The sequence below is a fragment of the Arvicanthis niloticus genome, chromosome 18 (genome assembly GCF_011762505.2).
Source record: "Arvicanthis niloticus isolate mArvNil1 chromosome 18, mArvNil1.pat.X, whole genome shotgun sequence".
NCBI classification, from domain to species: Eukaryota; Metazoa; Chordata; class Mammalia; order Rodentia; family Muridae; genus Arvicanthis; species Arvicanthis niloticus.
In genome coordinates this window covers 33,583,290-33,606,017 of record NC_047675.1, presented here as the reverse complement: position 1 = coordinate 33,606,017, position 22,728 = coordinate 33,583,290, and the positions used below count along the sequence as shown (strand labels likewise).

At 44.5% G+C, this 22,728-nt stretch overlaps 1 protein-coding gene and 1 pseudogene across 2 annotated transcripts in view; one reads left to right on the top strand and one right to left on the bottom strand.

Annotated features, from left to right (window-relative positions):
• The window catches only part of Wwp2 (WW domain containing E3 ubiquitin protein ligase 2), a 121,227-nt gene that overhangs the window by 20,951 nt on the left and 77,548 nt on the right, over nt 1-22,728 (bottom strand). Inside the window, exons 8-9 of one of the 2 annotated variants that reach the window (XM_076915844.1) lie at nt 17,683-17,908; nt 2,443-2,532 (exon numbers count right to left, since the gene is read on the bottom strand). In XM_076915844.1, the coding sequence (XP_076771959.1) occupies nt 2,443-2,532; nt 17,683-17,908 (316 nt within the window). The remainder of the gene's footprint in view (nt 1-2,442; nt 2,533-17,682; nt 17,909-22,728) is intronic. The other variant, XM_034522285.2, reaches the window with a different exon arrangement.
• LOC117722965 (large ribosomal subunit protein eL6 pseudogene) lies at nt 13,886-14,845 on the top strand (annotated as a pseudogene).

The following is a 22,728-nucleotide window of genomic DNA, read 5'->3' as shown; positions in this document are numbered from 1 at the left end:
CCGGAACATAAGGTTTCATTCAAGCCTCCCCTCCTGTACCATTCCCTACATACTACTAGTATGCCCACATGCACACAGGCACCTCCACTGATGCTATCCTCCTGCTCTTATGACTCTAAAACTTCCAATATTGTCTGTGAGGCTCCAATGTGCATCTATCACTGATGTTCTACAGTAATCCTCCCCACCCCCACCCACATACCTCTCTCTCCTCTGCCTAGCTCTGGTCTGAGCACTGCTCAAGACTGACCAAAGAGCACATGCTGCATCCTTGGCTGCCAGGTCCAATACTTCATGCTCCTGAAGAAAAGGACTGGGCTGCATATATGTTGCCATGGGTTTGCTATAGCAGCATGGCTGTTACAGCAAGGGACTCATAAAGTGAGTCCTTTGAAAGAAAGTTAGCAATGAATGTGGCCATGTTCTAAGAACATTTTATTTACAAAACTGTGTGAAGGGCTGATTTATCCACTTGCTGTTACAAGGCGCCAAGCCCTGGTGCAGAGAAAACAACACTGGCTGTAAGTACGAGGGCTCACTATACTATTCTCTCTACGTATACCTGAAGGCTTCCACAGTAGTATAAAATTTCCCATCATTTCCACAGTATGATGTGGAAATTGAAGAAAGAAAACTTTAACAAGCCAATATTTAACTTTGGTAGCCTTTACTTGACTTCAAGTCCAAGTAGAAACAGAGTGAACACTACAGATGACAAATGGGGAGCACCACTCCCAGGCAAACTCCCAGGAGAAAAAGGAAAACCTGGGTCTCTACTGGGAACTGGAGCAACAGCAGCCCATGTGTGCAATCTGTGGAGCCAGATGGTGAGGTAGGATTTGTCTGGCACACACCTGACAGCTTAACAAACACAGAGGCTCTTCCAGAGTCCACATAAGCTACCATCCTTTCTCTGGGCAAACTGGGAGGACAGTGTTCATATTTATATAGAAGCTCTTCATTGCTACACTGGGGGTGGGAGGGTTAGGGGCATTCTTGCGACCAGAATGCATTCCCTTTTGTAAGCTCTCAAGACTAGAAGACACATGTGGAAAGAACTTTCTGTCCCTGGCAGACAGGAAATCAAACCCCTTTTTTTCTTGAAGTTGGACAGTCTTTCCCCACTTGGAAGTCTCTGTTGGCCTTTGGTTTTGGAGAACTCTACTGTGTTGTCACCAAGCACAGATGAGTTAGGAGCATCCTACTTTTGGGGGCAAACTGTACAGGGAAATGCAGCAACTTTCTTTTTCTCTGTACATGCATATATATGCTGCATTTGTATACATGTTCATGTGTATGCGTATATATGCATATATGTGTACAAAGGTGTGAAAGGCAGAGGTTAGCATTTCTGTCTTCCTCTATTGTTGTATATGTTCATGTGTACATATGTGTGTATATGTACACAGGTATGAAAGGAGGTTAGCATTTCTGTCTTCCTCTATTTGTGTATATGTTCATGTATATGTGTACATATGTATGTATGTATACACAGGTATGAAGAACAGAGATTGACTTTGGTGTCTTCCTCTACTGCTCTCCATGTTATTTTTGGAAGCAGGGTATTTACTGAACCTGGACTTAGACTCAGCTAGACTAGCTGGGCAGTGAGGCCCAGGGATCTTCCTGTCCCTGTGTCTTTGGTGTTGGGATGACAGACACACACTACTACACCTGGCTTTTTAGATGGGCACTGGAATCTGAATTCAGCTCAGCATAGCAAGTACTTTTCCAACTGGTCCACCTCCCCAGCTATTGGTCCTGTTTGTCTGTCTGTTTTTCTTTCTTTCTTTTCTTTTTAAAAGACTTTTATTTATGTTTATATGTATGTGTGGGTATGTGCATATGTGTGGCTGCCCCCAGAATCTAGAAGAGGAAATCAGGCCCTCTAGAGCTGGAGTCACAGGTGGTTATGGGCCACCTGACATGAGTGCTAGAAACTGAAGCCAGATCTCTGGAAAGCAGTCAGTGCTCTTAACTTCTGAGCATCTCCCCAGCTTCCATCCCTTTTTCTTAATCACCCTGTACCTATTTAACCCCAAAGACCTGTAACACATTACAGTACATTTAAGAAGGAGGGCTGAATTAAGATGACTGGAGAGGAAAGGTCATCAAGAGACCCAGGGTAACTGTCGCTGCCTCTGAAGGAAGAAACTGAATTGCCAATCCACATAGGAGTCAGCTGACTCCGGCCACTGGTACCTCAAGGCCCAGGAAGCTTCTTAGTCCTGCAGTCTCCAGGACTCCAAACAGTAAGAGGCCCCTGCCTGTGAGTCAGGGCCAAGCAAAGCAAGTACAGGAAAAAGGACAGGCTGCAGTCAGGGGAGACTGAAAGGAAGGGAAAGCCGGCAAGAAGAGACCAGGATGAGATCAAGACAGCAAGCTGGAGTGGAGATGCCCACAGGAGAGTCCTAGGGCCCAGGCTAGAGTCTCCAGTCTTACCCTGGAGGAAGAGGTCGCTCCCAGGTGGTGGTCTTGGTATTGTGATCAACATAATAGACACGCCCGTTAGGCAGCTCTCTCTGTTCCCATCTGGAAAACAAAAGCCAAGGGAAGGGAGTCAAGACACTTCAGTCGAAAGGTACAGTCCCAGTTAGGAAGAAAGTCCTTCCCCAAGATGGGCTCAAAAGGAAAAAACCAAAGATGGCATTCAAGGTCAGCCCAGTGTCATAGCAGCTCTGTGACAAACTACAGTAGTGTCCCTTTATAGCAGATACTACTATAAATCTCCCAAAGCACATAAGCCTGCATTGCATGAGGTTTTCTTTCTTTTCTTACAGATTTATCTTTAATTATGCTGTGTGTACATGTGTGTCGATGTGAGGGTGTATGCATCTGAGTGCAAGTGTCTGAGAAAGCCAGACTGCATCCCCTGAGCCAAGGTTGCAGGCAGTGGCAATCCACCCAACCTGAGAACGGCACTAAGGTACTCTGGAAGAGCACTGTGTGTTCTTCACCACTGACAGGCCATCTCTCCAACTGCTCCATGGATTTGTTAAATCAGTACTTCTTGAGTAGTATATGATCAAAGATCCCTTAAGAATATGATGGAATTTGAGGCTGTTTTCCTTCAAAATGAACTTCTAATGAAAATTTGCATGCAGTTTCTGGGTTTCATAGACATCTCTAGAAGTTTACTGATGGACTCCCTTCTGCCTTTTAAGCTACCACTACCTGCTTTTAACCATAAAAACAACAAGAAGTATCATGGGGCTGGAGGGACGGCTCAGTAGTTAGAAGTTAGAGGCCGGGCGGTGGTGGCGCACACTTTTAATCCCAGCACTTGGGAGGCAGAGGCAGGCGGATTTCTGAGTTCGAGGCCAGCCTGGTCTACAGAATGAGTTCCAGGACAGCCAGGACTACACAGAGAAACCCTGTCTCGAAAAAACAAACAAACCAAAAAAAGTTAGAGGACCCAGGTTTGATTCCCAACAACCACCCACATGGGTGCTTACAACTGTCTGTAACTCTGGTACCAGGGTATCTGACACCTTCTTCTGGCCTCTGATTACACTGCATGTGTGTATGCACAGACTTACAGTCAGGCAAAAGAAACGCTCACAGACAAAAAATAAAAATAAAATCTCAAAAAATTATGTCACTAGTTCTGTTCATTTGGTATTGCATATATTTGTGATAAAATCTCATTGATTTATCTATTTATTTATCTATATTGTAGCCAGTGATGTTGTTTATTTTTAAACTGTAGGATTCATTAGCAGAGAATCTTTTGAATATATTTACAATCTAGGAACATAGTGCACTGTTATCTGACAACAGGGTCCAGTCTATGTAAGTTAATATGAGACTGGGGTGATGAGGGTGGCTCCTTTGTGCTAATGAAAGACAAGGCAATGGGTGACTCAGAGCCAACCAACTCAAGCACCACACATACAGCTAAGGACCACTATCCCAACCCTGCTGTTGCCCAGACACAGTCTGGCAATGACCATACTTATCCAGAATATGGTAACCTATACAAAGATACACAAGGTTGACACAATGCTGTTCCATGAAGGATGTAAACAATTCCCCAAGTTACCCTGATTTCATTTACTTCTACTGTGGGGTACTACCTGGTCTTTTAGGAGGATGCTTACTATAGTCTGCGCTGACAAAAAGCATGTTTTTAAAATGCTATGATGTTGTGTGCCTGTTTGTGTGTATGATACACGTGTGCAGATGGGTATGTTTGTCACAGCCTGCACATGAAGGTCAGCAGACAATTTTACCGAGTTGGTTTTCTCCTTCCACCTTTCCATGGGATCAGGGACTGAACTTAGGTTATCAGGCTTGCGAGACAAGTGCTTCAATGCTGAGCCATCTCATTGGCTCTGCAATGCTTGTTTGAAAATGAAAATTAGTTTCATTGTAACTAGTCTTTGAGAGAACGAAGTGAGCAAAATGTCTAATCTGTGCTTCACAACTTTCCCTATAAGAAACATGGAAGAAAAACTGCCCCATTCAAGCTCACACAGAAACATTCAAACCTGCATAGGAATTCACCATAGAGACAGACTGGGTGGTGTAGGAACTCAAGGTCATCCTCAGCTACACAGTAAATTTAAGGATAGCCCAGGCTACACAAACACTGTCTTCAAACTCTATAGAGCACATGCCTAGTATGCAGAAGGCCCTGGGAACTGTCCCTAGCACTGCAGAAAACAAAAACAGGCTCAGGCCTGGGAACTTTCTCTGCTCATTTTTTTAAAACTGTCCACAATAATTTGATTCGGTGTCCCTACCCCACTTTTTTGAAACAAGGTCTTTTTTATGCAGTCCATGCTAGCTTCAAACTCAGCATCCTCCTGCCTCAGCCTCTTGTACACTGGGATTTATATTCATGTATTACCAAACCCAGCCTGGAATACCCTTCTTTAAAAGATAAAATATCTGTTGTAGAAATTGGAGACTTGAAGAACAAACAAAACCCCCAAACTCATTTTTCTTTTATTTCTAAAACCCTTTCAGTATATAACTCATCTTATATGCAGTTTCCATTTTAACTTTCATTCCAGTTTCATTTGAAACAAGGAAAATGGCTTTATTATACTCTGCCTAATATTTTAATTTGAAGATAGGCAATTTCAAGCAATGAATGCCTTTAACCCACACAGTGTGGTATCGAACTGCCAAGACACAAAATTGTGTTAACCCCGTTCCCTGCAGCCGTCATGGTTCTAGCAGCCTAGAAGAGCTCTGCCCTCCCATCTTTGATCACCGCCGATCCTAGGAATGAAAGTCTTTCAGGGACTGCTACTGTCCAGCCCTGCTCTGTATCCTTATGAACCCTCTCACCTGACTCAGCTAGCAAAACAGTGGAGGAACAAGACCTTCCTTCCACCACCTTGTTAAGATCTACATTTTTCCTTTTCAAATTGGACTCCTACTCAGACTAAATGACTGTGTGGGTCTTCCCTGACCCCTGACCTGGCTTGCTTCCCTTTCTTTGAAAACTCTCACTCTTCCTTTACCTGCACAGCTATTCACAAGTCACACAGATCCCTTCCCTCATTCACTCAGCACAGTGGGTCACTTCTGTCAGCAGCCACACGAGCCTCCTGCTTCTGTTGACCCACATAGATTAAGCCTCCCAACTATCTTGGCTTGGTCTCCTCATGCCAAGAAAATGATACTGCTTTGACTTTTTGTCAGCATATCCCCTCCAGGGGTTAAGTTTCTGTCCCTTCTAAGCATCTTCCTCACACTGAGATAAAAAGCCTTTTCAATCCACTGCCATGGGTCTCGCTCGGTGTAGCATCCGGGTTGAGTAGGTTCTATCTATCCCACTGAATAGCTGCCTTTGATGCTCTCAGAAACGTGTTCAAAGCAGCAGGTTTGTTTCAGGTCACTGCCCAACACATTGTTCCTTGGCCCTCAGTGAACGACACTGGCTGAACATGGGCAACAATGGGTCTTGGCTTTGAAAAGATTTAAGAAGTAATCTCTAATGTCATTCAGCCTAAGGCAGTTTTCCTTTTACCTAATCTACCTTCATTTCTTTACTCTGATGTGTGTGTCTTTCACCCCCCATCCTTAGTTTCCACAGTTACCACACCAAAGAGCTTATAGGCCAGACAAATACATGCTCAATCCCTGTTGGGAGCTGACTTTTAGCAGAAAGTGGCTAGATCAAATTTGCAGCCATCTCGAGCCATATACCCTGATAGAGATTTGTTTTTCAACAGCCTACAACAGCTGAGCACACTCTGACAAACATCTTGTTTATCCCACATATCTTGTTTTGCTGTTTAGTGACCCCAGCTGCATGGTGCACGTGGTAGAGTCTTCAGCTGTGTGCCCCTGCTTGTGCTTATAAATACCCAGGATTTCCTTGCAATAGGAGGAGGCAATAAAGGAGACAATATGAAAGAATATAAGACAGTAAACGAGACTTGACTACACACCCTGTTTTGTGTTGGGGGCCGACTTTTAGCAGAAAGCGGCTATCAGCTTTGCAGCCATCTTGAGCCATATACCCTGACATGAGACTTGGATTACAATAGCCTACAACAGCTGAGCACACTCCGATAATCTTGGTTTAGATACCTTGAGATTAAAGGTGCGTGAGATTAAAGGTGTGTGACTTAAGAGTGTAATTTAGAGATAAGATTTAGAGACAAGACCTAAGGGCATGATTAAAGGTGTGACTTAGAGGCATGGCTTAGAAGTGAGACATATAAAAGGCAGAGACAGACCAGCTCAGAATCAGACATTAGGGAGACACAGAAGAGAGAAGGAGACACTTCAGAGAGTACAACTTGGAGTAGGAATTAGGCATTAGGTAGCAGGCACTTGGAAGAAGTAAATTGGAGGCACTAGGAACTCAAGACTTAGGACTTAGACTGAAGAATAAACGGGATTGAATTACACTCTGTCTGGTCTGCATTCTTCGAGTCCGTCCTCACTCTCACTCTTGCTGAACCCGACCCGAGGACCGGAGCGGCAGCTTGGGCAGGGATACAGTGGCCGCCCAAACGTGGGTCGGCCCTGGCCTCAACATTTTTGGCCGCCCGAACGAGGGACTAGTGTGGCTCCCAACAGTTTTGTATCCATTCTTCTTGTCTCTTGCCCCTGCATCCCTACTCTCTCTCTTGCTAGACCCTGACCTGCAGACAGGAGCAGCAGAGCAGTCCGGGACATTTTGACCCCCAAGCGTGGGGCAGCTCGGGCCAGGACAAATCCCATTATTAGAATGTTGTCAATTAACTCTCTACTCAGCTACCTAAAAGATCACTGTCAGCTTGGTGTGGTGCACACTGAGTCTCAGCACTTGGGAGGTAAAGACAGAAGGATCAGAACATCCAAACAGCCCGAGCTAGAGAAACTTTGTATCAAAACTCTCAGTTAGTAGCATGCAGAACTCCATTAAGATCCCCAGGAATTGAGTGATCCACTAACTGTAACTACAGGGTATGTTCAGCCATCCTGACCTTAGTCCTGGGTTTGGACAGAATCTCAGGTTCACCAAAGATAGGACAAAGCTGGAAATGTTGACAATGGCGAAGAGTTCAGGTCCGTGTCAGGGCTCTTCCTCAAGAACCTTTACCAAATCACATGATTAAGAGCTCAAAATGCAGTCTGAGAAAACGTACTGCTATTTGCAGTTACTAATGTGCTTGTCTTTATCAGCCTAGGCACTAGGTGTTAATACCCCTCTCAGTCAAAGAAAACCTGCTTTTCCCATTGGAAAACAAAGGTGATGGGAAGGGGGAGGTAGGAGTCAGAGTGGAAAGAGTTAACACTAGATGGATATTATTGAGCAGATTGTGTAAATTACATATGAAATTTTCAAAGAATAACTTAAAATGCAATTAACAAAAAATAAACAAAATCATAAGACTGACATAGTGATATGTACACATTTATAATTTCCACACTCTGGAGGCTAAAAACGCAGGGAGATCCTGAGTTCAAAACCAACCCGGATTACCTAGTATAGTGGTTCTTAACCTTCTTAATGCTGCAACCCTTTAATTCAGTTCCTACTATGGTGGTGACCCCCAACCATAAAACTATTTTCATGGCTACTTGGTAACTGTAGTTTTGCTCCTGTTATGGATCACAATGTGAAAGTATTACAGGTCCAGTCACCTTCACACTGGTGCCTGACTTCAGTGGGTTTTTCCTCAATAGAGTAGGGACTGTATTCAGCTCCATTCTTCTCCTGGGGCCATTCCGGAATTCTGAACTAGAACTTCAATCTAAGTACACTAATTTCCTTTTAATAACTACCAACAGCATTTTATGTCCCCTAAGCCCAGGATGTCAGAGTGGCAGCTGCTGAGTTTCCTGAATTAAGTCTGTTTTCTTTTCCTCTTCAACCATCCCGTTTCTTTGCCTTGGACAAAGCCCCAAGTGGAGTCTGGCAACATTCAAATATAAGCTTTTACAGAAAATCAAGACAAGTCTCAGAAATTGTCTCTGTAATGCACACGCGCGCGCTCGCACATGCACGCGCACACACATACACTTTCAAAATGAAGGTTGGCAACATAGGTAGATGATCTGAAAACATTGGATAAGAGCAAAAGTGAGTATTTTTTTTCTAAAGGCAATTTGGCAACTTGTTCAATGACCCTTTCTATATGAATTCCCTAAAAGTTAGCAAGTTTTCTTCTAGAACAGAGCCCAAGGAAACAATTCTGTTTGTTTATTTTTTGGGGGGGTTTTTTTGTTTGTTTGTTTGTTTATTCCAAGGAAACAATTCTGCATCAGAGGTGTAGCTACAAGAGCATCTACTATGGCTCATCACAGCAGACCCAGAAACACTGAATGGCCCCAGATGGTGCAATGAGAAATGCTATTTCTATACTGGGGGCATTCCACTCTCAAAACAAACTAGAAACCAAGTTATTCAGATGTTTGCAACACACTGGATGGAAAAGCAAGGTAACAGACAACATGTCTGAGACAGACAGTCACAACTGAGTTTAAGTAGCAGAGGCTGGGAAGATTAGGCTGGACACTCGCCCTCGCCCCTGGGCTTGAATTTAATCCTGGGACCCACACAGCAGAAGGAGAGAACCAACTCTTGGAAGTAATACCTCACTTCCACACGCTCACAAAACAAATGCAATGAAAATTTAATTATATAAACATACTGGTTTTAGTTAAGTCTAAACTGACACTGTATGGCTAACATACCAAGAAAAAGACACTGTCAGGTAAGCAATGGTGTTCTAACATTTCTAAGTTATATGCTGATTTTAAAGAAGATAAAATATCAAATAGAACGTGTGTCAACAATGGGGGCTGGTGCTGGGCAGTGGTGGCACATGCCTTTAATCCCAGCACTTGGGAAGCAGAGGCCAGCCTGGTCTACAGAGTGAGTTCCAGGACAGTCAGGGCTACACAGAGAAACCCTGTCTCGAAAAACCAAAAAAAAAAAAAAAAAAAAAAAAGGTTGTTTCATTTTATGTGTATAAATGTTTTGCCTGTGTGTATGTATATGCATCACATGTATGACTGGTGCCAGAAGGTCAGAAGAGGACAACACGTCTCCTGGAACTGGAGTTAGGATGGTGTGGGCCTCATGTAGGAGCTGGGAATTGAACCTGGGCCCTCTGAAGAGCAACAGTGCTCTAAACTCCTGAGCCATCTTTGCAGCTCCATTTCTTTAAGGCACTATACAAAATAAAAAGACAAGCCGTAGCCTGGGAAAAGTACTGGCAATATCTATAATTGGATTATCTAGCACATATTAAAAATCATGAAAAAAAAAAAAAAAAGCTGTGCGGTGATAGTGCATGCCGTCAATCCCAGCACTCCGAGGTGGAGGAGGGCAGAGTTCCATGCCAGCCTGGTCTACAGAGGGAGTTCCACAAACAAACAACAACAGGAAAGCCACGAAGTCACAAGGACCACCTCAGTACTCAAGAGGCAGAGGCAGGAGGATAGGGGTTCCAGTCAGACTCCTAGGCTACAGAACAAGTTCAAGGCCATCCTGAGATCCTATCATAAGTAAACAAAAAAAACACAGGGATGGAACAATTGCTTAGCAGTTGAGAGGATTTGCTGCTCTTCCAGGACCTGGGTCCAGTTCCCTTGTATCTACATAGTGGCTCACAACTGTCCATAACAGAGTTTCAATAATAATAGTCAAAGAAATTAAAATTCAAACCACAATTCCTTAGATGGGTCCAATGAAAAGGAGCTGACAATGAATTTTAGCAAGACTGCACGTGCCTGCCCAGGGAAGAGCAACTCCACAAGCCAACCTTAGGAAGCAGTTTGAGAGGGGTTCCCCTGACACTGATGGTCTGCAGTGCAGGAAGTCCAATTCCAGAAAAACAGTTTGCTTTTCTTGTTGTTTTGCTTTTTATTTGTTTTTTATGGGTGAGATAGAATCTCACTCCAGGTTGTCCCCAACTTAAGATCCCCTTGTGTCTGCTTCCTGAGTGCTAGTTCTTACTGTATCTAAAGTATGCAATCACATGTAATCATTAGTCCGGTTTTACTATACAGTGCCTGGCAAAACTATTAATGTGGCATTACTTGCCTGCTCCCGACCCCTTTTCTTAAGACAGTGCTGGGATCGAGCCCAGAGCATTATGTGTGTTAGACAAGCACTTTACCACTGTGCTGCAGGTCCAACCAGTCCCAGGACAGTTCCTACAGAAACAAGCAAGCACATGAAAAGGCATGTACAGAAGGCATCACTGCAGCATGGTTGCAACTGTAGAGAAACAAGAGATTGCACAAGCTTCTACTAGTCATACACAGAAAACCACATGGCCCTGTATGTGGATGTGACCACTTTTAGGCATCCCTGTACACATCAACTGTAGCCAAGAAGGGCACACAAGACTCTCAGGTGTATTTAAGGCCTCAAGGTTTTTTGGAGGGGTGGGGGCTATATTTATTTATTTGTTTGTCTGTCTATTTGGGGGTTAGGGTAAACTACATGGCACTTGTGGAGGTCAGAGGACAACTTGTGGGAGTTGGTTCTCTCCTTCCATCTTTCAGGTTCCAGGGACCTGTCATCAGGTTTGGTGTTGTGTACCTTTGCCAACTAAGGCCCCCACCTGCCTCCTACTCACCATTTTTATCTGCATGCTTCTAATAGCTTACAAAAGTATAAGCACATACTGTCATACTACCAAAGTCTGTAGCTATCTGTCACCTTGGTATCAGTATCTGTCACCCCGGTGAATTGTTTAAGATGCCCTTACTTGCAGCGTGAAGACAGAAATAGTTAACTTACATTGCAGTAAAGATTAAACAAAACAGTCTCTGGGTTGAACTCAGCAATCCCCAGCTCGGTGCAGAGTTCATACCACCTGGTGGCTCCTATTAATGGTCAGGAAAATGACACAGGGTACATAAAAACATCAGTGCTTAAGTCTATGTCTGTACCCCATGCCCCTCCTCCCACCCCTGCCAATCAAGGATCTTATTTGCTTTTGCTATGTTGTTGTTTTGTGGGTTTTGTTTTTTAGATTTTTGAAACAGGGTTTTTCACTCTGTGGCTCAGGCTGGTTTCAAACTCAACAATCTTCCTGCCTCAGCTTCTCTAAATTGCTGGGATTACAGGTGTGAGGCACCATGCTCAGCTCAATGGTCTTTTATAAGATCAAACTTTAAATTAAAATAAGGAGCGAGAAAGACTGTGCCATCACTCCCAAACCCCAGGGGATGCTGACAGTGCCAAGATGGGCACAGGATTCCTTTCTTGAGGAGCTCTTAAGAAAGTACAGTGAAAATGGACTAATGATTCCATTTGACTGCATATAGCAAGAATACCTCATGCCTCAGTAAGTCCACTGGGGACTGTAGAGTCTTTTGGAAAGAAGGCAGAACATGTACATTTGAGTTATATAAGCATGTAATAGTTTTTTGGGGGAGTCAAGAACAGACCATATTCACAATAACAGAAGGTGTAGAAAGGGCACAGTCTCCCAATATAACTCTTTAATCCCAAACTACTCGAAATGTGGTCCATGGTCCAAACTGTTAACAGTCCTGGGCCCAGAAACAGGTTCCTTAGCTTTTAGAAACTTTCATGTCTTTGACATTGGCTCAGCATCTAGATATGTAAGTGATCCTTTGAACAGAAGATAAAACAAAAATGAAACATTCATTGTAGGTTGACAATTTGGAAATGAATGAGTAGCAACCCTCCCAAATGGCACGCTCTTCATGTATAGTTTGTGTAGCACTATGAAGTGCTCTGAGTGAGAAGCACTTTGGTTAAAGCCAAAATCAAGTTTGGAGTGAGATTCACTTGTGGAGCGAGGCTGGCTCATAACTTAGCAGACACTCCAAATTCCCCCATCTTTCTGAGTGTCTCTACAAAGCACCAGAAAACTCTCCAAGGCTGTCTCAAGGTCCTCCAAGTTCACCTAAAGAAGCTCGGGGTCTCTGGCACAGGGAATGGGGACAGGGCAGATGGCAAATGTGAAAGGGCTAGAAAACGCCACTCCATTAATCCTACTCTGAGGCAGGAAACAGAGCAGCCAATGACTTGGGGAGAACAGGGATGGTGTGAAATGGAACTGAGGTAAGCCAGCAGTCCAAACACAACGTCCTCTCTTATGTAAGAAACCACAGCCGTGTGCTAGCTGCCAGGGTAAAATAATGTGCCTCTGTGTGAGGGACTCGGAGCTGAAAAACTAGGCCGTAATGGGGGTTTGTCAAAGCCATGTACACATGGGCTGTTCCTGAGTATTCCATCTCCAAAGTGGGCTCTGACACTGAGAAAAACCAGACACAGGGCCAACTGACTAAAGTGGCCATACTTTCTACCCCCTGCCTGGACCACTACCTCACGTGTGTTCAACACTCCTCCTTTCAATACACACTTACAACCTGGAAATTCTACACCCTTCCAGTAGCTTCTGTGGGGCTAATTAAGTTAAAAAACTTTAGGGGGGAAAAAAAAGGAGGACTTCAGACGGGGAGAAATGGACCAAGGAATGTTGTATTTGGCCTAGGCAGCTTAGGTTTCAGAAGCCCTCTGCCTGGAAGCACACAGATGTGTACAAACAGCCTTTCCTGCTATAAATTTCAGAAGACCAATGTGGCAATTCTTGGAATCCCCATGAACCTTTTCCATGCCTCAGCAAAGGAGATGGAAGAGCTGAGAAGATAAAGCTGGTAACAGAGTCACCTAAGGCAAGCAATCTAGTTTGTTCAGAAACACCACTCAAAGAGCATCCAGTGACCAGGAGCCTCTGTAAGTGAGGATGAGTGTTCATCTGCGACAGACACAGCCCAGCCCAAAGCCAGTCAACCCAGAGAATGAAGGGAAATGTAATTTCTACTATAGATGCTCTCTAAAGCCTCAGAAGCAGAGAAATTCATTTGGTGACAAGGAAGTGAGAAAACAGGAAGAGGAAAGATGACATTTGGACATATATACTACAAGTGGGTCCTGGGCCTACTTCGTGCCAAGCCCCTAGACACCTACAGCCCACAATGACAGAGGGACTTGATCAAGCAATTACAAGTATGAGAAAAGACATGCATACATATCTTACATATGTCCCTACATATATACATGTCTACTGGGGATCAGAAAGGGCTGATTCCTTCCTGAGGATTGTCATTAACCTGGAACTTAAGGAATTAAAAGTCATGGTGTTGAGGAAGTTTTGAGAGAGAACCGTCATGAGGGAGGATTCTCAGTATGGACAGAGGGTAGTTCGTGGTTCAAACTAATTTATTAGGACTAGAGCTTAGCGTGTGGGAGAGTGGCTTCCATGGAAGGCTTGGGGTTAGATAGAGCCCCAATTGTCAGAGATTTTCGGCTTAAGGATTTGAAAATTGATCTGGAAAGACAATATTAAGCAATGTGGCATTTCAAGCAGGAGAGTTCATGCTTAAGAGTTTCACTTTAAAAGATTAGTGTATAGACCGGAAGCCGCTGCCTTAGTCTTGCAAGATGGCGGGTGAAAAGGCAGAGAAGCCTGATAAAAAGGAGAAGAAACCTGCGGCCAAGAAGGCTGACGGTGATGCTGCTGCCTCTGGTCCCTGTGCCGCTGGTGCAGCTAAAAAGGGTAAACCTAAGGGTAAAAAACTCAAGAAGGCGAAGCCCCATTGCAGCCGGAACCCTGTCCTGGCTAGAGGAATTGGCAGGTACTCGCGATCAGCTATGTATTCCAGAAAGGCCTTGTACAAAAGGAAATATTCAGCTGCCAAGACCAAGGTTGAAAAGAAGAAGAAAAAGAAGGTCCTTGCTACTGTCACAAAAACAGTTGGTGGGGACAAGAATAGTGGCGCCCGGGTGGTGAAGCTTCGGAAGATGCCTAGGTATTACCCTACGGAAGACGTGCCTCGGAAGCTGCTGAGCCACGGCAAATGCCCTTCAGTCAGCGCGAGGAGGCTGGGCTCCAGCATCACTCCCGGAACTGTCCTGATCATCCTCACCGGGCCACAGGGACAAGATAGTGGTTTTCCTGAAGCAGCTGGGCAGTGGCTTGCTACTTGTGACTGGACCTCTGGCTATCAACAGAGTTCCTCTGTGCAGACCACACCAGAAGTTTGTCATCGCCACCTCTACAAAAGTTGACATCAGCGAGGTTAAAATCCCCAAACACCTGACTGACACTTACTTCAAGAAGTAGTGTGAGAACAAAATTGGGGTCTTACAGTAGCAGCTGCGCAAGCCCAGGCATCAGGAGGGCGAGATCTTCGACACAGAGAAGGAGAAACACGAGATTACAGAGCAGTGAAAGGCTGATCAGAAAGCTGTGGACTCGCAGATTTTGCCAAAGATTAAAGCTGTTCCTCAGCTCCAGGGCTACCTGCGATCTCAGTTCTCCCTTACAAACGGGATGTATCCTCACAAACTGGTGTTCTAAATTGCTTACAACCTAATCAAACAGATTCATATTTAAAAAAAAAAAAAAAGATTAGTGTAAAGAAAGACGATGGTCTGTTAGTCTCCTGGGCCAATGGTAGACCATTTTCAGAACAGGGTTGGATAGATCAGACGACAGTTCTGTTTTAGGTTGAGTTTAGATAAACAGCTAGCACAGTGGGCTCAAGATAGAAAAATGAGAGTTGGCATCAGTTCTCAAGGATGCCAAGGATTGCATCAGGTACCCAGAGAGAGAAGAGTGGGACCTGAACAGACAACATAAACTATTCTGAGCACACACCATCTCTCACTTAGCTCTACATGTGCCAAGCCCAGCCCTGGACTTGCCATCTCTTAAACAGTAATGAACAATAAGTTTAGGGCTGGTGAGATGGCTATTTACTATCTAGCCTGACAGCCTGAGCTCGGTTCCCAGGCCCTGCATGGCAGGAGAGAGCTGAACCGTTCCTGAGGTTTGTCATTGAGCTCTATAGGCACATCCTTACACAGACACACAAATACAGAACGGACAGTTTTAAAGGAGCCTAGTTCTGTCCTGCTCAGCACTAGTGACCTGCTGAAGTAGGCCTGAGATGGTGTGTATCCCTTCAGTGTATAATTTGTACAGACACTGGAAAGATGTCTGCTGCCTCATGGAGAATATGCTGCCTTGTTCATGAAACCATCTCTGAACTCTCAGTTGTTAAAAATCCTCTCTCAGAAAGTGTGTGTGATTTTTACTGTCTATACTTAGCATTCATGAGACTCCTTTCTCCTAACAGTGTGCTGATCAAATGAAAACCACTGCAGATAATTCTTATTATCTCAAACCTGAAGAAAACGGGAGTGCAGAGAGGGAGTTCTGAAAAGGCCACTTATTATTATTTTTTGGAGGTAACGTGTTTGATTTTGAAAGAAGATTATTAACCAACTGCTTGCATATCCCTGTAGAGATTTTATTTTCTACTTCCTAAGTGGGAGACTTTGTATTGTTCTTTCTTTCAAATTTGTGCACTATAATTTGAGAGGAACAGAACAGAGTCATTTTGGCAGAAAGGAGAGAAAATGGCTGTCTGTGTCCCCAGTGAGCTGTTTGTTTTCTTTCCGCTGAGCAAATGCCTGGAAGGCCGGTCTCACTTGTGTGTCAGTCACAGGCAATTAGGGTGAATGGCTCAACACGTCTTTCTGTAGGGCGTGTGTGAGGGTTACTGTTCTCTGGGATTGGGCACTTCCTGTTTCCAAGCAGTTGGAAAACTCCAGGCTCTGAAAATGTTCTTTATTCAGCAGCCCAGGGAAGCCTGTCTCCACCCCTTTCCTCTCTTGGCCAGAGGCTAAACCACTTTTCTGAGGTGGAGTTTGGACAGTGTCTTTTTCTTAGAGCATTTAGAATGTGACTAGGCCCCTGTGAGTGTGGGATGGATGGGGTGAGGAGGTGCCACTACCCACTTCTATATGTAGGATGTTGCAGAGAAGAGTATGGAAGCCCAGTTTTCCAGGGACACTTAATACTTCCCTCAGTATCTGGAGGACCATGTCAAGGCTCAGAGATTGCCATTTTTTACTAGAGCCAGCCACCAGCACTGCTTAGCTCATGGTAGTGAGGACAGCAGGCTTTTGGTCGGCTCTTTGATATTGGAATCCAGAAAGGACGTTGTTTCTATACTGACCCTCCGATTTTATGCACTATTCAGGAGGGCACTGGGAGAAATCATAGAATACTTTTATCTTTTATGAAAATTTATAAACAAAGCATGTAAACTGAGCTTCTGCCAATGTCCAAGTTACAGGCCATTGCAAGTTACAGCCTGGACTTGCCATCTCTTAGACAGTAATGAATAACCTCTTTAATGGGAAAATGCAGGCCAGTGAGATGGCTCAGCAGGTAAGGCACTTGCCACCAAGTATGGCAACCTGAGTTTGGTTCTCAGAACCCATATGATGGAAGATGAGGACAAACTCTCTAAAAGTTGTCATCTGGTTTCTGTGTGTGTTTGTATACTCACACCTATGCAAACTTTCTAAAAACCATGTAACTATAACTAAGAACTTCCGAATAAAGAAATATGCATCATGTAAAGTCTCTGTCCTTGTGGCTCCTTCAAAGCAATTCTCGATGGTTTCTCAGCACGGTTCATACACACCATTTACTGGAGTCCCTATATGAGGATGCCCCATATTGCGGCCACATAACCAACATGTAAGTCGGACTGCCAGGCCAGGGATAGATTCAATCACTGATATAATTTATTCTTTCCCTTGGGGGGGAAAAATCCATGTTCTTTTAATTTTTTTTCTACATTTGTTTATATGGTGTGTATATATGTGTTGTCAAAGGACATAAACTTAGGGTGCCTGGCTAGGTAGCAAGTGCCTTTATCCACTGAACCATCTGGTCAGTTCCCAGAATCCATGGTCCTAATCTCCACTCACTACATAGTTAAAAATGAGCTTTCCTTTGTCTTGCTGGAGTTGCTGCACAAAGAGAGCAAGACAATGAGCACCCAACTTAACACTGACCACAGCTGGGGGAATAGCACAGTCACAGCAACTCAGCACCTAAAGCCTGAACCCTCTGTGGACTGCCACGGTCAAACCCAGGAGGGAAAAAGCTAGTCACAAGTCAGACATCCTCCCACAACCCACGAAGGCAATGAGTTCCTGTTCCACAAAAGCTGTCCACTTAGGTCCCAGCATAAAGCACCACTGCCCAGCATGGACGGTTAGCTGCTCTTTCAGATGTAACAGAGCAAGCACTTTTACGCCACTCTTGCTTCTATACATAGCAGCTTTGCCAGAGATCCCTGGCACCAGACAAGAAACAACCACATTGTTTCTAGCCTGGTGAGGAGAGTGCCATCATGGGACACAAGACTACTCACCCAGCAGGAAGAGCATCAGGGGCCTGGGCAGCAGCAGGGAGCTGCTGTGTCCCGGAAGTGCTGGGCTCCTCTCCCTCAGCTGGTGTAGATGGTGCAGGGAGAGATGGCGTGTTGGGATTTGAGGACACACTCAAGGCTGCTGCAGGCGGGGATGTCACGCCAACAACCGATGGTTCCTCAGGATCACTGGCTGTAGTAGATTCTTCACTCACTGTAAATGCATAGACTATATTTAAAGATTACAGGAATAAGATTTTTTTTTTTTACTAGGTTTCACATGCCACACAAAGCAAGGTATCACTGGGCGGTGGTGGCGCACACCTTTAATCCCAGCACTTGGGAGGCAGAGGCAGGCGGATTTCTGAGTTCGAGGCCAGCCTGGTCTACAAAGTGAGTTCCAGGACAGCCAGGACTGCACAGAGAAACCCTGTCTCGAAAAGAAAACAAAAAAAACAAAACAAAACAAAACAAAACAAAAAAAAAAAAAAAAAAAAAACAAAAAAACAAAGCACGGTATCTGTGATACTAGCCTACTCAGATTAGACAACAACTGTGGGTTTTATAAAACTAGGCCTAGTATGAACTGGTTCTGGCACTCAGAAGGTAGAAGCAGCTCACTCCGCTTTTTTTGTATATCCTTCAGTGTGAGTCAAGATTATATGCAATGGAGTAATTGCCAGATTCAACTGGCTAATGCTAGTTGTCAGCTCAAACCAACATGTCTTCCTAGGGTGTTACCAAGCTAGACTTCTGAGGTGTGGGACTGCCTCTGGCTGAGACCCTTGGGTTTTGTTTATTTACTTACTTTGCAGTGCTGAGGATCAAACCCAGAGCCTTGCATGGGCTAAGCAAGCACACCACCGCTGAGCTGAGCTAGATTCCCAGCCTCAGATTCGCTTGCCTTCTTCTCAGTGTTAATACTATCTGGCAAAGAAGCTACATCGGTTGCTTAGTAACTAAATCTATATAATAAATGTTTCTCCAATATAAATGCAAACTTTTCTGTTTATATTCTATCCAAGCCAAGTTAGTACACAAAGCAGATGGCAATCCTCTTTATGCAAATCTATAAACTTTATGCAATTCCAATCTTAAAAGGAAAAAACCCACCAAGCCTTAGATAAATTCACTGTAAAATTTAAAAAGAAAACCTAAATTTGTTAGAGATGAAAGTCTCCAGAAGAGTGCTGGGTTTCTGTTGGGGTGTTTCCTCTAGCATACCAGACCTATTCTAGAGCTATAATAATGAACTACATACGGAAAAGTCAGAGAACGAGTAAAGCAAGAAAATTTAGAAACAGACAAATAATTTAGCAACTCTTTGGAGATTGCTAAATACTAAGATTCTAATCCCCTTGGTGTGGTCTTCATTTATCGGGGGACACTTCTAATAAGGAGGAGTCGCAACCCCTAAGCACTCTGCTTCCTGAGGTTCATGAAGTGTGTGAGGAATGGAGCCTCTGGAGAAACTCGGCTCTCCCTCCTTCAGAATACTGAGCTGGTGACCTGGCATCATTTGAGAGATGGCTCAGCCATTAAGAATGCACACTGCTCTTCTAGAGAACCTGACTTCAATTCCCAGCATCTCCATCTGAGGGCACATAACTACCAGTAACCTACCTCCAAGGGATCCAATGCCTCTGGGCAACTCCATCACCTACACTCTTCTGTACACACACACACACACACACACACACACACACACCTACAAATAAAACTTTAAAAAATGTTGTAGAAAATAAAAAAAAAAAACAAGTATTGGATTTAAATATTTCAAACCACGTGTTAATGTCCTTTATTTATAGTAAAATTTCCCCATATTAGGCTGAGGTTAGTGGAAGACAATGCTCTTCATATTGGCTTCAAGTTCTATAGTGTGGGGAGCCGACAGAAGGCGGATATCATCCTTGCAGCCATCTTTAACCATATACCCTGATAAGAGACTTGATTACATCAGCCTACAACAGCTGAGCACACTCTGATAACATCTTGATTTGGATACCCAGGATCTTCCCTTGGGTGTGTGGGACTTAAAGCTATGATTTAGAGCTGAGACTTAAAGGCATGACTTAGATATAGGTTTTAGAGACAAGGCCTAAGGGCATGACTTAAAGGCGTGACTTAGAGGTGTGGCTTAGAAGTGAGACATATAAAAGGCAAGAGGCAGACAGAAGAGTTGAGTACAACTTGGAACTAGGAATTAGGTTAGAGAGTACAACTTGGAGTACAACTTGGAGTAGGAATTAGGCATTGAGGAAGAAGACACTTGGACTAGAGAACTTGGAAGAAGAATTATTAATTATTAGGCATTAGGCACTTGGCACTTGGAGGAAGAACTTGGATTAGACACTTGAACTTGGAACTTGGAGGCACTAGGGACTAGGAACTAGGGACTAGGAACTCAAGACTTGGGACTTAGACTAGGAAGAGAGACTGAAGAATAAATGGGATTGAATCACACTCTGTCTGGTCTCCATTCCTCCAGTCCATCCTAACTCTCTCTCTTGCTGAACCCCAACCTGTGGACCTGAGCAGCCTGGGGCAGTGCGGGTTCAAACATTGACAGAACGGTCCAAGACATTTTGGCCCCCAAACATGGGGTAGTGCAGTTCTCAACATTTCTGGCCCCCAAGCGTGGGGCAGCTTGGGCCACAACATTTTTGGCACCCAACGTGGGGCAGCTTGGGCTGCAACACTATAGAAAAACTCTAAGATAATTAAGTAGGAAATTGCCAAACAATGCGTGTGTGTATGTGTGTGTGTGTGTGTATGTATATGTGTGTGTATATATATATATATATATATATATATATATATATATATACACACACACACACACACATATACATATATGTTGGATCCTGGTCCTGCAGATATATATATATATATATATATATATATATATATATATATATATATATATATATATATATATATGTTGGATCCTGGTCCTGCAGATGTCCAGCGGCAGTCTCCTGGCTGGTGGCAGGGTGTGAGTGGGGAGGGGGGGATTGCCTGCCCCTGCCGCTGCTTCTGGTGTCCGTCGTTGCTGGCTAATCTTCTCCAGGTGTTGCCCCTGCTACTCCGTGCTGAACTGGTCCAGGCTCGGGCCAGGCCGATAAGGAGCTGACAGAAAGGCAGCCGGGCGTTCCAGGCAGGCTCCAGGGAGAGCCAGCGGGTTGTCAATTGGTACAGCTCTTTGTTTAGCCGAGGAATGCGGCTAGGTAGCAGAAGAGCCTAGCAGGCTCTGAAGCGTTACAGCTCTTAAGCCGGGAAGTGCCAGCTAGGTAGGCTAGGTAGCCGGGAGCCCAGCGGGCTCTAAAGGGTTACAGCTCTTAAGCCGGGAAGCGCAGGCCAGGTAGCGGAGAAGGGCTGCGCGGGTCAAAGATGAAAGGAAGTTCTCGGACACCTGGATGGTTCTTGTGTGTGCTTTACTTCTCAATTAAGCTCAATATATACAGTTTGGGGTGGGTGAAGGTTTTAGCAGCAGGTAACCTCATTGGCTTAGTCTGAGGTTTGGGGGATGCCTCATATGCATGTGAGGAGAGCCTGGGGCACCATTCCTATGTGACCCGATGGTCTCGTAGACCTCTCAACCTCTCTGAGGGAGGGGCTGTGAAGCGGTAAAGGGTGGAAGCTGAGAGCGCCAGGGGGCCAGGAACAGAGCCAAATGGTCTACCGTCCCTCAAAGGGTCTCCGGGGTTTGAAGCTCGTTCAACCAGACACCTGGTTGTCTCTCAGCTCAGTGCCCTACATATATATGCTATTATCATCTGTGTATGCTTGGACATGTGTGTTTTCCCCTTCAGATATCACTTATTCATACACTTGTACATTGAAAGAGTGGCTTTGAAGGGAGGAATCACATGAGACACAACAGCCATTGCCTCTGCATGTTTGAGCTGTGCTCTTTTTTTCTTCCTTTTTCAGTTTTTCGGGACAGGGTTCTCTGTATAGCCCTGGTTGGCATAGAACCTATGTAGCCAAACTAGCCTTGAACTCATGATCCTCCTGCTTCAGCCTGAGTGTGCTATATGCATCCTTATAAAAAAGATGACAAGATGGTGGGTCCTTTACCTGATGTCCCCTTGACAAATTAAAAAAAAAAAAAAAAAAAAAAAAAAAAAAGGAAAAAGTTTGTACAGTACTATTAACTAAACTCTAGATTTTATTTGAATCTCACTAGCTTTTCCACTAAGTCACTTTGTCTGTCCTAGGAGCCAGTCCAGGATCCTTCGTTGCCTTTAGCATGTACACTTTTATTAGTTCATTTGTCATTCCAACAGCCCATGAGGAAAATGGTATTCCCACTTCACCAAAGACATGCAAGCTCCATGACTATTCAGACAGGTGTCATGAAAGCAGCAAGCAGCAGAACTGCTGTTCAAACTCAGAGTATTGTGAGGAGGAAATAATAGAAAGAAGAAAATGAAGAGGGCTTGAATGTTCTCCTGGATGAAGGAGGAGTAGAGAGAGGAGCCAGGGCAGGGAGGTAAGGGAGGTACCAGGGAAGGGGGTGGGGAGGTACCAGGGTGGGGGGTGGGGGGGAGTACCAGGTCAGGGGTAGGGGAGGTACCAGGGCAGGGGGATAGGGGAGGTACCATGGCAGGGGGTGGGGGAGGTACCAGGGCAGGGGGATAGGGGAGGTACCATGGCAGGGGGTGGGGGAGGTACAATGACAGGGAGTGGGGGAGGTACCATGATAGTTGAACAGCCATTGGTTTCTGTAACAGTGAGTATTTCACAAGGCTCCTCTGTGATATTGGTTAAACACTTCAATTTTATGAATCACATTCATTCAAGGATAGGAAACCCTTTGGCCAAGAAAAAGATCAGGAATTGAACATCTTTTTCTTAATCCCAGGCAAGCCAGCTTACCAAATGATGGGCTCCAAGTTCAAAGAGAAAAAGAGGGAAGGGATCATGTTTCAAAATAAGGTGAAGAGCAACTGAAGAAGATACTCAACACTGACCTCTGGACTATACACAAAGGCACATACACACATGCATTTACCTGTACGCACCTTGAATACATACATGAAATCA